This window comes from Saccharomyces mikatae (assembly GCF_947241705.1).
Source record: "Saccharomyces mikatae IFO 1815 strain IFO1815 genome assembly, chromosome: 13".
NCBI classification, from domain to species: Eukaryota; Fungi; Ascomycota; class Saccharomycetes; order Saccharomycetales; family Saccharomycetaceae; genus Saccharomyces; species Saccharomyces mikatae.
Window position 1 is genome coordinate 247,535 of NC_079268.1, and position 14,660 is coordinate 262,194.

Sequence of the window (14,660 nt, forward strand, 5' to 3'; positions counted from 1 at the left end):
AGATGGTATATAGGTAGCCAAGCGTATTTGTAGTATCAGGTGTCGCAGTAGAAGTATGTAACAAATTTCACAATATAGTCCAAGATGCCAGTGATCAGTCATAATAATAGTGAATTTCACCTCTCTCACACTGAGGAGGAAAAGTTAAACGAGTTCCAGGTCATTACTAATTTCCCCCAAGAGGACTTGCCGGATGTGGTGAGACTGTTGAGGAACCATGGTTGGCAGTTAGAACCAGCATTGAGCCGATATTTTGATGGAGAATGGAGAGGCGATTCGGAAGAGATTGTGAGGGAACCCACTCAAATACCTACACCCATCGATAATACCTCGGCTCCACCAATGTTGGGCCCCAGACCCTTGTCGTTTACAACCTCACTGCCCGTGATCAGGCCGTTGCCAGCCAACTTCCGCCATGATTTCAGAACGATTGGGTTGAATGGACGCCCTAACACTGTGTGGTCAATGCTTGAATCTTTCAGTTATGATGGCAATCCCTTTCTCTTCGTTTTACTGTTAATTCCTCGGATAATTAATAGGTTGTCGGCCACAATATTCACGTTCTTTTGCACTCTTTTATCTTTGCATTCGGTAAGCGGTGGTAGTCACTCAGGAAAGCCCAAGATCTCCAAAGTTCCAAAGACACCCACTAGAGAAACGCATATTCCGCTTGCTGAAATACTGGGTGACACTAAGGACAAAGATGCATTTTGCCAGCTGAAAAGCTTTGAACCGGAAATCCCCTTCAATGAAGCGTTGCGTATCGCAAAAGAGGAATTTAAGTTTATGTTGCTCATCCTAGTAGGTGACACCTACGACACCGATACCGACGCCATAGACGTTAATTCAAAGTTACTATTAGAAAAGATCTTGTTAAACAAAAAGACGTTACAGTACCTGCGTAAGATTGATAACGACCTTATCATTTACTTGAAATGCGTACATGAGTTGGAACCTTGGTTAATTGCTCGACAGCTAGGTGTAAGGAATACGCCGGAGATCTTCCTCATTGCCAACGTTGCTAACAGGATAGCCCATTCAGAGACGGTGCCTTCACAGAGACTCTCTGTTCTCGCCAAGTTAAAAGTCAATTCGTTGAATAAATTCTTGCAGTCGTTGACGAACGCGGTGGATAGGTACAGTCCAGAATTAGTTGTTAACAAAACTGAAATGCACGAGCTACGCATGTCAAGAGAAATAAAGAAACTACAGGAAGATGCATACAAAAAGTCGTTAGAGATGGACAAGGTCAAAGCCGTGGAAAGGGAAAAAAGCCTGAAGCTTGCTCAAGATTTAAAATTAAACTCAACTAATCACCACTTAAACTGGTTAAAAGCTTGCATCGATGAACTTCAACCATTGGATACAACGGGAAAGCAATCTACTCTGCAGTTCAGGACTTCCAGTGGCAAAAGATTCATTAAGAAGTATCCCTCCATGACCACGCTCTACCAAATCTACCAATCTATCGGATGCCACATATACCTCGAGGTATACTCTAGTGACCGTGCCGAGTGGTCCACCGCCCTTCAGGAGAGAATCGAACAGCTCTCTACAGACGATAATGTGCTTTGCTTCAAAGAAGGACAACTCGATGTAGGTTCTACCACTAGTATAGAAGAGCTTAGTGACATCATCAACTACGAGATCGCTTCTTTCGATATTGGGCAAAGTAAACTCGAATTCGACTTCGAATTGGTATCTCCTTTCCCTAAATATGCCGTACATCCCGATGAACAGACTTCGGTAGACCAAGTGCCTCAGCTATGGCCAAATGGCAGTCTTTTAGTAGAAGCTCTTGTTGAGGAGGATGAAGAAGATGAAGAAGATGAAGAGTAATAATGAAATAAATCTCGTAAAAAACGACAAACGCGTACAAAGAGCTCCCGAGGTTTACTTTTTTTCATTTCTTGTCTTTACTCTTTCGTCTCCCTAATGATTTTGGTCGACTGTTAGCTGTTACGTGTTATATGTCTGTTTAACAGCTGGGGGCTACGTTTATATTTGTATAACTCAGTTGATCCCATAAAGAAAAAGCAAAAAAGGATGCAGATGTTACAGTTTTGGTTGGCAGCTTTAATCTCTTTAGTGGTGACCGTACAGGGTTTACATTTGGACATTGCAGCATCTACAACCCCGGAACCAGTTTGTATTCGTGATTTCGTCAGCGAAGGTCAATTGGTCGTTGTGGACGTCCACTCAGATGGTTCTGTTGGTGATGGACAAAAGTTAAATCTTGTTGTTCGTGATTCTGTTGGAAATGAGTATCGTAGAAAGAGGGATTTTGCAGGTGACGTTCGTGTTGCGTTTACTGCCCCATCTTCTACAGCCTTCGACGTTTGCTTCGAAAATGAGGCCCAGTATCGCGGTCGTTCTTTGAGCAGGGCCATCGAATTGGACATTGAGAGCGGTGCCGAAGCTCGTGATTGGAATAAGATCAGCGCTAATGAGAAGTTAAAGCCTATAGAAGTTGAGTTGCGCAGAGTGGAGGAAATCACTGACGAAATTGTTGACGAATTACACTACTTGAAAAACAGAGAGGAAAGATTAAGAGACACTAATGAGTCTACCAACAGAAGAGTAAGAAACTTTTCCATCTTGGTTATCATTGTCTTATCCTCGCTAGGTGCTTGGCAGGTCAACTATTTGAAGAACTACTTCAAAACAAAACATATAATTTAAGCAAAAAGGAGAGGAACACTTCACGCATTTGTGTACTAAATCATCCTATAATCGCATATGTATTCAGCTATTTTTACATGTGTACATATATAAATAGATCCTAAAATACGAAATGGAGAAGGAAGATATTTTGATATGGCTTTGCCCGTTTACATCTTTAAATATCCTAATTTTCCCAGTACACAACCAAAGTCTAAATATGTCATGAAAAGCCTCTTGCCATCGGTAGCACAACTGATCATTTCAATAGTCCCTGCGCTCTGGTCCGTCCCGATGAGGTTGGAGATTTTTTGTAGATCTTTTACACTTAGTACATGATCTCTTAACTCTACACGCGGAAATTCAACGTCTCTGCCGCAGTTTCTAATGAGCATCGACCACAGATCATCTATTACTGCTAAATTATTCATTAGTATCAATAACTGACATGTACGTCGTACCAGTTTCGTAAAATCTATTACGTCAGTACCCTCAATAATAACATCTTCATTTCTCACCAGTTTGCAAATTGTGGGCTCTAGTTGTAAATCCTGAAAGAATCTTGGCAGTTCATTAACGGTCATATCGTGATCCAAGCTGGACTCCGCATACTTTTCTAGTATTTCATCTTCTACTTCACTGGGTACTTTGGGATTTTCAAATAACTCTACCCTCTCATAACTAATACTACTGGATTTACTCATTACAATTGAATTTAGAAGTCCTAAAGCCAAAAGGTCTTGTTAATGGTGATGTTTGCCATTACAATAATGGCAAAGGCAAAATATTATATATTTCATACTTGAACCTTTGGAGTGACCCGCCTGATGTGCGACAAATAGAAAAAATTTAGATGGAAATATTCAAAGATTGGTACCACTAACGAGAATCACTTCCATAAGTAGCTGAGAGTAGAAGGAGAAAACGAACGGGTGTTGTGAAAATCATGAGTGACAACTCGGACACGAACGTGAACATGCAGGACCATGATCAACAAGTTGCAGATTCTGTGGTCGTTCCGCAGCCAACTGCCACTAAAGATGAGAATACTAATAACGACGATGCTGTTGACAGTAGCACTGCCATTGCAACAGGAAGCAAAGAACATGTAGAAAGTACGAGCAACATTTCCCTCCCAGATAATGAAAAAGAAGAAAAAGTTGAGTCTCAGCAACCCAACAATAGCGTAGAAACAGTAGCCCCAGAGCGGGCGTCATCTAGCGATAAGTCTGCTTCTTCCATGTCTGCCACAGATAGTGCGTCAGAGACCCCAAACCCAGGTTCATCAGAAACAAATGAAACGGTCAAGGAGGAAGAGACCTCTGATGAAAGGAAGAGACCTCGGGAGGAGGAAGTCAAGAACAGCGATGGCAATAACAAAGATGATGAAGACGATGATGACGACGATGATGATGATGATGACGATGAGGACGATGATGAAGCCCCAACTAAGAGGCGTCGTCAGGAGAGGAACAGATTCCTGGATATCGAAGCTGAGGTTAGTGATGATGAAGATGAAGATGAAGATGAAGAGGATTCAGAGTTGGTTCGTGAGGGTTTTATTACCCATGGTGATGATGAAGATGATGAACCAAATACTCCCAGTGCAAGAAGAGACGATAGGTTACATAGACAACTTGACCAAGATTTGAACAAGAGTTCAGAAGAAGATGCTCAAAGATTAGCGAAAGAATTGAGGGAACGTTACGGTAGAAGTAGTTCCAAGCAATATCGTGCTGCTGCGCAAGATGGTTACGTGCCACAAAGGTTTCTTTTGCCAAGTGTTGATACGGCTACCATTTGGGGTGTACGCTGTAGGCCAGGCAAAGAAAAGGAATTGATTCGTAAATTACTGAAAAAGAAGTTCAATTTGGATAGAGCCATGGGTAAAAAAAAGCTAAAAATTTTATCTATTTTCCAAAGAGATAATTATACAGGAAGAATATATATTGAAGCTCCTAAACAATCTGTTATCGAAAAATTTTGCAATGGTGTTCCAGATATTTACATTTCTCAAAAATTGCTAATTCCAGTTCAAGAATTACCTTTGTTATTAAAACCAAATAAATCTGATGACGTTACATTGGAAGAAGGAAGTTATGTACGTATTAAGAGGGGTATTTACAAAGGCGATTTAGCGATGGTTGACCAAATTAGTGAGAATAACTTAGAAGTTATGCTGAAAATTGTTCCTCGTTTAGATTATGGTAAATTTGACGAAATTGACCCAACTACCCAGCAACGTAAATCTAGAAGACCCACATTTGCTCATAGGGCTCCACCACAACTGTTCAATCCAACAATGGCTTTGAGATTAGATCAAGCTAATCTTTACAAAAGAGATGATCGTCACTTTACTTATAAGAATGAAGATTATATCGATGGCTATTTATACAAGTCTTTCAGAATCCAACATGTAGAAACCAAAAATATTCAGCCCACCGTAGAAGAATTGGCAAGGTTTGGCTCGAAAGAGGGCGCGATGGATCTAACATCAGTCTCTCAGTCAATAAAGAAGGCTCAAGCTGCGAAGGTTACTTTTCAACCAGGCGATCGTATCGAAGTTCTAAACGGTGAACAACGTGGTTCTAAAGGTATCGTAACAAGAACTACAAAGGATATCGCCACTATCAAACTTAATGGTTTCACGACTCCTCTGGAATTTCCTATCTCCACTTTAAGAAAAATTTTTGAACCTGGTGATCATGTTACTGTCATCAATGGTGAACATCAAGGTGATGCTGGTTTAGTTCTTATGGTAGAACAGGGCCAAGTAACCTTTATGTCAACTCAAACAAGTAGAGAAGTTACCATTACAGCAAACAATCTATCTAAGTCTATTGACACTACGGCTACATCAAGCGAATATGCATTGCACGATATAGTGGAATTGAGTGCTAAGAATGTCGCGTGTATTATTCAGGCTGGACACGATATCTTCAAGGTTATTGATGAAACAGGTAAAGTGTCGACGATTACCAAGGGCTCTATCCTGAGCAAAATAAACACTGCCCGTGCACGAGTTTCTAGTGTTGATGCAAATGGTAACGAAATTAAAATTGGTGATACGATAGTAGAAAAAGTAGGCTCTCGTAGGGAAGGCCAAGTACTATACATACAAACGCAACAAATTTTCGTTGTCTCGAAGAAGATTGTTGAAAATGCCGGGGTTTTTGTTGTTAATCCTAGTAACGTTGAAGCTGTAGCGTCTAAGGATAATATGCTAAGTAACAAAATGGATCTAAGCAAAATGAATCCGGAAATCATTTCTAAAATGGGACCTCCATCTTCTAAAACGTTCCAACAACCTATTCAATCAAGAGGAGGTCGTGAAGTGGCCCTTGGTAAAACAGTTAGAATTCGCTCCGCAGGTTATAAAGGTCAATTAGGTATTGTGAAAGATGTGAATGGTGATAAAGCTACCGTCGAATTGCATTCCAAGAATAAACATATTACAATTGATAAACATAAACTAACATATTATAACCGTGAAGGTGGTGAAGGTATTACGTACGATGAATTGGTTAATAGACGTGGTAGAGTTCCACAGGCCAGGATGGGTCCAAGTTATGTTAGTGCGCCAAGAAATATGGCTACTGGTGGTATTGCTGCAGGTGCTGCTTCTAACTCTCCAGGTCTTGGCGGTGGTATGACACCAGGATGGAGTTCGTTTGATGGTGGTAAAACTCCAGCTGTAAATGCGCATGGTGGCTCAGGTGGTGGTGGCGTCTCTTCATGGGGCGGTGCTTCCACATGGGGTGGCCAAGGTAATGGAGGTGCTTCCGCTTGGGGAGGTGCTGGTGGTGGTGCCTCAGCTTGGGGCGGCCAAGGCACAGGCGCTACTTCCACTTGGGGTGGTGCTTCAGCCTGGGGCAACAAATCAAGTTGGGGCGGTGCTTCCACTTGGGCTTCAGGCGGTGAATCTAACGGTGCCATGTCTACTTGGGGTGGTACCGGCGACAAATCAGCTTACGGTGGGGCTTCCACTTGGGGAGGTAACAACAATAATAAGAGTACAAGAGATGGTGGAGCTTCTGCTTGGGGTAACCAAGATGATGGAAATAGATCTGCTTGGAACAATCAAGGAAATAAGTCTAACTATGGTGGTAATAGTACTTGGGGAGGTCATTAACTACTGAAAGGAGAAACCAATATCATCCAAGAAGAAATCAACAAAAAAAAAAAAAGACTTTAGTATTATCGTATTAATAGGAATAGTAATAAAGATTTCAGTGTTTCGATGACATACTGGATCTCTATTTTTGTTTTCATTTATGTTTGCATTTGTATGTCGTAAGTTTTCCCTGATTCTAACTTTTAAGTATATGTATGTATGTATACATATCTGTCTTTGCATATCTGAATGAAATATCAACTGTATTAGGAGCAAGTTGATTATTGTAATGTATTTTTTAATAACCTCTATTTCACTGACGATATTCTTTTAGTTTAAATCGTATATAAAAAAGTACGTATTTATCTATATACTTATTTACAGGATGTATGAAAGAAATGCACAATATCTGTACATGAGATGGTTCTTTGCCTGTTAGAGCTCATACGTATTCATTTTTTTTCACTTGGCTGTTCGCAAGAAATCTAATGGTTTCCTTTCTGCTACCTTTCTTTTCTTAGCTTCTTTGAAGAGCACATGACGTTTAACCACAGGATCGTATCTAACTTGGGTAACTAAAGGTGCACCTTTCTTTATCGAAATGTAACGAGAATAACCGCTCGCTGCTGTAGATAATAATTTTATGACACTGTTCTTGGACTTGACTTTTACCATTTCAGCTCATGAATACGAATCAGTTACTATACTATATTCTTGTAATCTCTAACTGAAGGGGTAGCACATTTCTGTACTGGACAGTGCTGTTTTTTCATTTGATAGCATATCGCAAGTCGCTCGCCACGGAAAGATGAGAAAGAAAAAGCCTAGCTCGAAGTTATTACATGTAAATTATGTTGTGGGGTAGAAAAATTACTGGACAGTCCACAAATGGAGAAAACTGTAGCGATAAACGTGCCATTCTATTTGCATATATAAAAAACGTATATATGGTGCATTTTACTGAATCTTGTTATGTCTAGTCAATCTATTGAGTCTCCTCCTTAGAAGTGCTCGAGGAGGTTTCTGGCTCTTCCGGCTTCTTAGCAACGAACAGCATCATTGGAGTGAATAACTTGGATCTACCACCAGCAACTAAACCAACTGCAGCATTTTCTAGAGCAGCAGTAACTTCTTTGGAACCTTCTGGAGCTAGACCTAATTTTTCCATGACAGTAACCATTGCTGTAGTAAATTGTCTACCCAAGTAAGAAGTTCTGAAGAATGTGGCTAAATTAGCTAGATTTTGAACATACTTCCATTCACCGGTCAATGGATAATACCAAGGAATTTCATCATCATTATCTGCCAAATCTTCACTAACAAGGACTTCGAAACCACAGTTCTTCAAGGCTTTTCTAGCCACGTCGACATGGAACATCTTGGGGATACCATCACCTAGTTCAATTTCGTAAGCGATCTTCCTATGTTCAGGATTATTTTCGTCGTATTTATCAGTCATTACCCATTCGTAAACAGCAAATGTACCACCTGGTTTTAAGACCTTGTAAATTTCGCTGTATACACCTTCTAATTTTGGAGCGTGACATGTGGCTTCAATGGCGTAAACCTTGTCGAAAGTGTTTTCTTCGAAATCCATATGCATAAAGTCACCTTTAACAAAATCCATTTGGTCACTTAAGTTGTATTTCTTAGCGTAATACTTGGCTTTTGCAATTTGATAATCGTTATTATTTAGACCGATGACGTTACAGCCGGTAAATCTTGCAATCTCCCTTGCTGGGCCCCCAACACCACAACCAACATCAAGAACCAAATCGTCCTTTTGAATGCCGGCTTTGTAAGCTAGGTAATGCTCATGTCTTGCTATCGAGGCAGCAAAACTTTCTCCTTTATAAAATCTGCTAAAATGGAAAGAAGAGCCCCAACCATACTCGTAAAAATCTGTAACGACGTTGTAATAAGAATGCGTAGCTTCATTGTAGTCCTCAAGACGACGTTCTTCGGCATCTTTATCAGTCTTACCATCCCAATTTCTCAAATACTTCTGAACAGCTTCCTTTTGAGCGGAGTTGTTCTTTGACATCAAGGCGCTCAACCCTGTCTTTTTGCCGATGTCATCACCATGTAATTCCCTAGTGAACTGAGCCTGTCTTTTCCTCAATTCTGTTTTACTCATCTTATGCTATTATTATAATATTTATACTCTTACTATTCTTTTGATTACCTAAAATTCAAGTCAGAAGAAAAGCAGATAAAGGAAAATTCCTAGTGAAAAATTACGGCTTATAAATTACAAAGAGAAAAGAGAACGAGAGAGCAACAAAGGGATAGAAAAAACACTCGAACTATATAAAAAGGAGCGACGAAGTTATCGGGAGCAAGTATTGGAGATTCCTCATCAATCTTCGCATAACATGCATCCTTCGTAAGGCGATAAAAATGGAGTTTAGCGTGAAGAGGAAATGAAGCACACTGCCAGTGGATAATACACTAGTTGCCTCTCTCTTGCTCTCACCTCTCGAGGACTTCTGTTGTTGTATTTATCGGAAACGGCAGTAAACGACGCCCAAAATTGAAAAAAGAGTGTGGGAACGAGTGCCTTATACGAGATCGGGGCTTGGTTCTAGCCCTTATCCTATTTTAATTAAACCTATAACCTTCTCTTGAAATTAGTAACAAGACCTATCATTTTATTATGGCAGCCCTACGCTTACAAAATGTGGGTAATCTTTAAGGCCCGCCAAGGCCGCTCCTTTGTCATGGGGAACAATAAATCCTCCGATGAAGAGCAAGTGGGTGGCAACTAATGTATGAGTATGATTCTGAAGACATATGTAAACAGTATTCTTCTGTATATTGGTTGAACACAGCGACTCTAGGAAATATATAGGATTGGTTTTTAGGTTTGTTTCCTGAGGCCTTATTGACTTGCACGTGAAAAGGAGCAGTTTTTAGTTCATTTAAGGGAAGTATTTGCCACCCAAGAAGCAGTAGTTAAGAAAATTTGTTTGTTGAATAATGAGTGTTTCTACTGCAAAGAGGTCGCTGGATCTCGTTTCTTCAGGTTCGTTAGCAGAGTTTGATGATTCCAAACCCCATCACGAAGAGATCGAAAATGAGCATACAAGCAACGGTACACGTGATAACGATGACAACGAACAACCAAAGAGGAAGGGTACGAAAACCAGCAAAAAGCAAGATTTGGATCCCGAAACTAAGCAAAAAAGGACCGCTCAAAATAGGGCTGCCCAAAGAGCCTTCAGGGAACGTAAGGAGAGGAAGATGAAGGAATTGGAGAAGAAGGTGCAGAGTTTGGAGAGTATTCAGCAACAAAATGAAGTAGAGGCTACTTTTTTGAGAGATCAGTTGGTCACGCTGGTGAACGAACTAAAAAAATATAGGCCAGAGACAAGGAATGACTCGAAAGTTCTTGAATATTTAGCAAAACGAGATCCTAATTTACACTCTTCAAGTATCAAAGCTAATCACAACAATAGTAGGCCAATTATTACACCAAATGACGAAATACAAGAAAATGTGAAACAAAAGATGAATTTCACGTTTCAGTATCCGCTTGATAATGACAGTGATGAAAATAAAAATAAAGAAAGGCAACTGCCTTCACCAAATGATCCAAACCATTCGGTCTCCATACCTATAGCGCAGAAACAAAAGAAATCGAGTAATACTACCGACTCTTCTTCTGCTACTTTGGATTCACTTTCAAATAGTAACGATGTTCTTAATAATACGCCAAACTCCTCCTCCTCAATGGATTGGCTCGATAATGTGATATATACAAACAAGTTTGTATCAGGTGATGACGGCTGTAAACGTGAAACCAAGAACGTGGATAGTAATTTGTTTTCTAACGACTTTAATTTTGAGAATCAGTTTGATGAACAAGTTTCAGAATTTTGCTCGAAGATGAACCAAGTCTGTGGAACGAGGCAATGTCCAATTCCTAAGAAACCCGTCTCTACCCTGGATAAAGAAGTATTCGCGTCATCTTCTATACTGAGTGCAAATTCTCCCTCTTTAACAAATACTTGGGAATCACATTCCAACATTACAGTCAACACCCCTGCTAATGTTATTGGTAATGACACTTCCATCGACACTTCGTTTTCCAGTTTTGGCCAACTTGGTTTCGGTGTCGCTGCCAATCATCACGATGTGAATAACGATAATACTAGTAGCACTGGTAACAAGAACGGGAGTAACAAAAATAGTACTAACAACGATGATGTACTTCCGTTCATATCAGAGTCACCATTTGATATGGATCAAGTTACCAATTTTTTTTGCCCGGGGCCTACTAATACTATTAATAACGTTGCTGCTAGTGCTAATTCAAATTTTCTGCAAAACAGCAAAGATGATATACCTTTCATCAATGCAAATCTGGCCTTTCCAGATGAGAACTCAACTAATATTCAACTACAGCCTATTTCAGAATCACAGTCTCAAAATAAGTTTGATTATGACATGTTTTTCAGAGATTCTTCTAAGGAAGGAAACAATTTATTTGAAGAATTTTTAGAAGAAGATGACGATGATGATGACGATGGTAATAAAAAAGCTTATAATACATCTGATGATGAATCAAGTTTAATTAAAAACCAGCTGATTAATGAAGAACCACAATCGACACTAAAAAATGAAAGTGAAAGTGCACAAAGAAAGGACAGCTATGTGCAAGAGGCTATCGACAATAACAACGGTAATGGTAATGATAATGATGTTGTTCCATCCAAAGAAGGTTCTTTGCTAAGATGTTCAGAGATTTGGGATAGAATAACAACACATCCAAAATATTCAGATATTGATGTCGATGGATTGTGTTCAGAACTCATGGCAAAGGCAAAGTGTTCAGAAAGGGGGGTCGTTATAAATGCAGAAGACGTCCAATTAGCTTTAAACAAGCATATGAACTAACAGTGGAGCCTTTCAAAACAGACTGCGTAAGCAGAAGAACTTTTTAATATTATGTTATAATAAGTTGTTTTTTCTTCCTTTGTCATCTTGTCGAAAGCAAGGGGGATTATCTTGCATGCTTTTTTACTTAGATAAGCCATATTTTTAATTTGTCTCGACTGTGTATGAATTCTTTCTGTTACCTGGCAAGCAACATCTAAAAAATGCAATACAACCGATGATAATTATAATATAATACAAGTATGTATAGGTGTTTATATATATAGTGGCAAAATATTTCTCACATCATGACACAACGTTGAGATTTATCCATACTTGCAGAACCACTGTTTTTATGATTCCGGAACCTATTCATCTGAAACTTCCAACGTTTTCTATCCTTGTTGGTGCCATGGGTATTATTGTCTATGCTGCTCAGAGACTTCAATAGTGTGGGTAATGGTAAACTTTTGGACCTTTCTACCGCACTCATAGCATTAATGGAGTTCTTTATCTTTTTTAACTCACTCTTGGAGTTACTTTCGTTGTTAATTTTAGAGTTAACTTTGGAAGTATTTTTTTTCTTCAATGAATGACTGAAATTCGATGAACTTGTATTGAAGTTGGATATTTGTGTCATTGGGTAAGGTTCATCCGATGAGAGTCTATCATCATTATTCTCAGAATCGTCCGATTCGTTACTATTACTCTTATTAATCTTAGTGACGGAATTATGTCTATTGAACGCCCACTCACCAATACTGTTGACGGTCCTTATTGAACGGTGTGCTGTAGTTACATTAGATTCCATTCTAGTAGGTATATACATTTGTGGGCCCGACTGTTCGGACAATGAAGCGTCGTCGTCATCGTCTTCGTCATCAATATACTCATCATAATCGTTATTATATGCATTTGGAAAATATTGCTTTGGGTCATGAGATAATAATAAATCGGAATTTAGAGGTTGTTCTTTCAACATGTCTTCTCTAGTTCCATAATTAGGATTCTTAGGTTCTTCTTCAATCTGTTGACCTGATTCTGTCACGATAACCATTGTATAGAATAAAATTTTGGGGAATGACCTCTTGATATCTAGTAAGTCTTGAAGTGTTAGAATTTGTAAATTATTCATTGAAAAATTTGAATCATACAACAGCCAATCATCTGTAACGCTCGCTATTGTAGGTCTATTGTTTGATTGCCTAATTGCAGTGAAAATTTCTTTAGTGTCTGGATCCTGTATTAATATTGATTGCAAAACTAGCCTAAAATAACCCAGTGAATCACAGATTGAGATCGAGGGTAGAATGGATAGTACTGAGTAGTCAGAAGAAGAGAGGTCTGCATCATCATCAACTTCCTCTACTTCATCCTCTCTTGATGCATATCCTTGAGCATCATAATTGTGATGAATTAAATGATCTTCCTCTTCTGGGGTTGTAGAAGTAGTTAAATTATCTATGGAACTCGTTATACTTGACAACTCAGAGACATATGTGGCGTTCGTATGATCAGCACTTTCACGCTTCAGGCTAGCTCGGCTAGTACTACTTAAACTGTAGCGAATACTGCTACTGCTACTGCTACTACAACTCGTGCAGCTAACAGAACTTTCCATGTTTAATCTTATTTGGTTTGTACTTTTATCATTAAGATCGTTTGACGTCCTGTTATAATGACCTTCAACATCATCTTGATCGTTGTCATCTTCACATCTTGCAGTGGTTAAACTCAGATCTTGTCCAGGATAAGTTGATGATACGTCTTCTCCAGCAAAACTATCTATTGATACTATTTCAGAATGTGATGGTGTGTATTCTTCGTTAGTGTATGGTGGAAAGATTTTTGGCAGTCTACTGGTCTTTGGCTCTAGTGCTCGGGAGTGAGAAAAGTTTAAAACTATGGAACTTGTAGTATCATCCGCTGCATCCTCTCCATCATTTCGATTTTCACTGTCTTGAGGCACAGCATAATTATTGCTTTGTCTATTTGCTGATGTGAGGCATATATCAGCTGTATTTGGAGATGTTATAGTTCTCGTATTCGTATTAGTTCGTGTACCCGTTGGAGTCTGCGTGTTTATATTTGACCATTGTTCATCTGAAGTGCTTGATTTTAGCTGCCCATTTGAAGTCTTTGATGAAGATATTGTGGGCGGGTGTATTAGACTTCTATTATTGTTATTTAAGGCCTTTGAATTTTTTTGAACTTGCCAACTTGTACTTGCAAATTCTAAGAAGGTAGGATCTTGAAAGTTATTGAGGTTGTCCGTCAACAAATAGTGATTTTCATGGTTGTAACAGTGTGAATGAGTCAATTTGGAGATTTGAATGTGTTCTAACTTTTCCAGGTGGAAGTAATCTTTAAGAAAGATTTCTAATATAGAAATATCTTCATGAACATTCTCAGGGATGGAGACTAACAAAATTTTCTTGTTAGATCTCACAGAAATGCTGTTATCACCATAAAAATGACTATTTAGAAATCTTTTCAATAGAGTATACTTTAATTGATTGCCTATGAGTTCTTCGAAATCACCTAATCTTAGGTTTGTTAGGTACCACGACCATAAACCATTGTCATCATTATCAAAATAGTCGCCCACTCTGACTGATTTCTGCATTATACTGAAGTAGCTGTGCTTTCTTGATGGTTTTTCGTAAACCGTCCTGGGTCAGTTGAAGGATGAGAGTGAGGGTTGATGAAGGCTATTCTTGCAAAACGTTTCTTAATGTATTTTACACTTGATTTTCCACTGTTCTTTTGGCCTTCTCGTCCCTCAGCTGTGTAAGTGAGGTTAAAACTGGTACTGTCAAGTAAATAATTGGAGATTTCAATCTAGTTTGCAATGGAAAAAAGTACAATAAGAAAAAAAGTTATAAAAAAAGAAAAAAAAAGAACAAGAATTCAATATTTAGGGATGTAAAGTTGATACAAAGGTTTAAAGTAAATAGGTTTAGCGAATTAACATGCAAGTGAGGTCCCTACCTGCACCGGCTTCGTA

The 14,660-nt window shown here is 39.0% G+C and overlaps 8 protein-coding genes across 8 annotated transcripts; 4 read left to right on the forward strand and 4 right to left on the reverse strand.

Moving 5' to 3' along the window:
• Positions 1 to 84: 84 nt before the first annotated feature.
• On the forward strand, positions 85 to 1,839 carry UBX2 (Ubx2p; the record flags this gene model as incomplete). The annotated part of the gene is made up of 1 exon (XM_056224693.1): positions 85 to 1,839. One exon carries the CDS (start codon positions 85 to 87, stop codon positions 1,837 to 1,839), a length of 1,755 nt encoding a protein of 584 aa, XP_056078587.1.
• A 207-nt stretch (positions 1,840 to 2,046) lies between these two features.
• On the forward strand, positions 2,047 to 2,682 carry ERV25 (Erv25p; the record flags this gene model as incomplete). The annotated part of the gene is made up of 1 exon (XM_056224694.1): positions 2,047 to 2,682. One exon carries the CDS (start codon positions 2,047 to 2,049, stop codon positions 2,680 to 2,682), a length of 636 nt encoding a protein of 211 aa, XP_056078588.1.
• Positions 2,683 to 2,831: 149 nt separating this feature from the next.
• On the reverse strand, positions 2,832 to 3,365 carry RAD33 (Rad33p; the record flags this gene model as incomplete). The annotated part of the gene is made up of 1 exon (XM_056224695.1): positions 2,832 to 3,365. The coding sequence occupies one exon, from the start codon at positions 3,363 to 3,365 to the stop codon at positions 2,832 to 2,834; it is 534 nt and encodes a 177-aa protein (XP_056078589.1).
• Positions 3,366 to 3,607: 242 nt separating this feature from the next.
• SPT5 (transcription elongation factor SPT5) lies at positions 3,608 to 6,793 on the forward strand (the record flags this gene model as incomplete). Its single annotated transcript, XM_056224699.1, has 1 exon — positions 3,608 to 6,793. One exon carries the CDS (start codon positions 3,608 to 3,610, stop codon positions 6,791 to 6,793), a length of 3,186 nt encoding a protein of 1,061 aa, XP_056078590.1.
• Positions 6,794 to 7,237: 444 nt separating this feature from the next.
• On the reverse strand, positions 7,238 to 7,450 carry MRPL39 (mitochondrial 54S ribosomal protein bL33m; the record flags this gene model as incomplete). Its single annotated transcript, XM_056224700.1, has 1 exon — positions 7,238 to 7,450. One exon carries the CDS (start codon positions 7,448 to 7,450, stop codon positions 7,238 to 7,240), a length of 213 nt encoding a protein of 70 aa, XP_056078591.1.
• Positions 7,451 to 7,760: 310 nt separating this feature from the next.
• ERG6 (sterol 24-C-methyltransferase) lies at positions 7,761 to 8,912 on the reverse strand (the record flags this gene model as incomplete). The annotated part of the gene is made up of 1 exon (XM_056224701.1): positions 7,761 to 8,912. One exon carries the CDS (start codon positions 8,910 to 8,912, stop codon positions 7,761 to 7,763), a length of 1,152 nt encoding a protein of 383 aa, XP_056078592.1.
• An 842-nt stretch (positions 8,913 to 9,754) lies between these two features.
• YAP1 (DNA-binding transcription factor YAP1) lies at positions 9,755 to 11,674 on the forward strand (the record flags this gene model as incomplete). Its single annotated transcript, XM_056224702.1, has 1 exon — positions 9,755 to 11,674. The coding sequence occupies one exon, from the start codon at positions 9,755 to 9,757 to the stop codon at positions 11,672 to 11,674; it is 1,920 nt and encodes a 639-aa protein (XP_056078593.1).
• Positions 11,675 to 11,954: 280 nt separating this feature from the next.
• On the reverse strand, positions 11,955 to 14,279 carry GIS4 (Gis4p; the record flags this gene model as incomplete). The annotated part of the gene is made up of 1 exon (XM_056224703.1): positions 11,955 to 14,279. One exon carries the CDS (start codon positions 14,277 to 14,279, stop codon positions 11,955 to 11,957), a length of 2,325 nt encoding a protein of 774 aa, XP_056078594.1.
• Between the last annotated feature and the right edge of the window lie 381 nt (positions 14,280 to 14,660).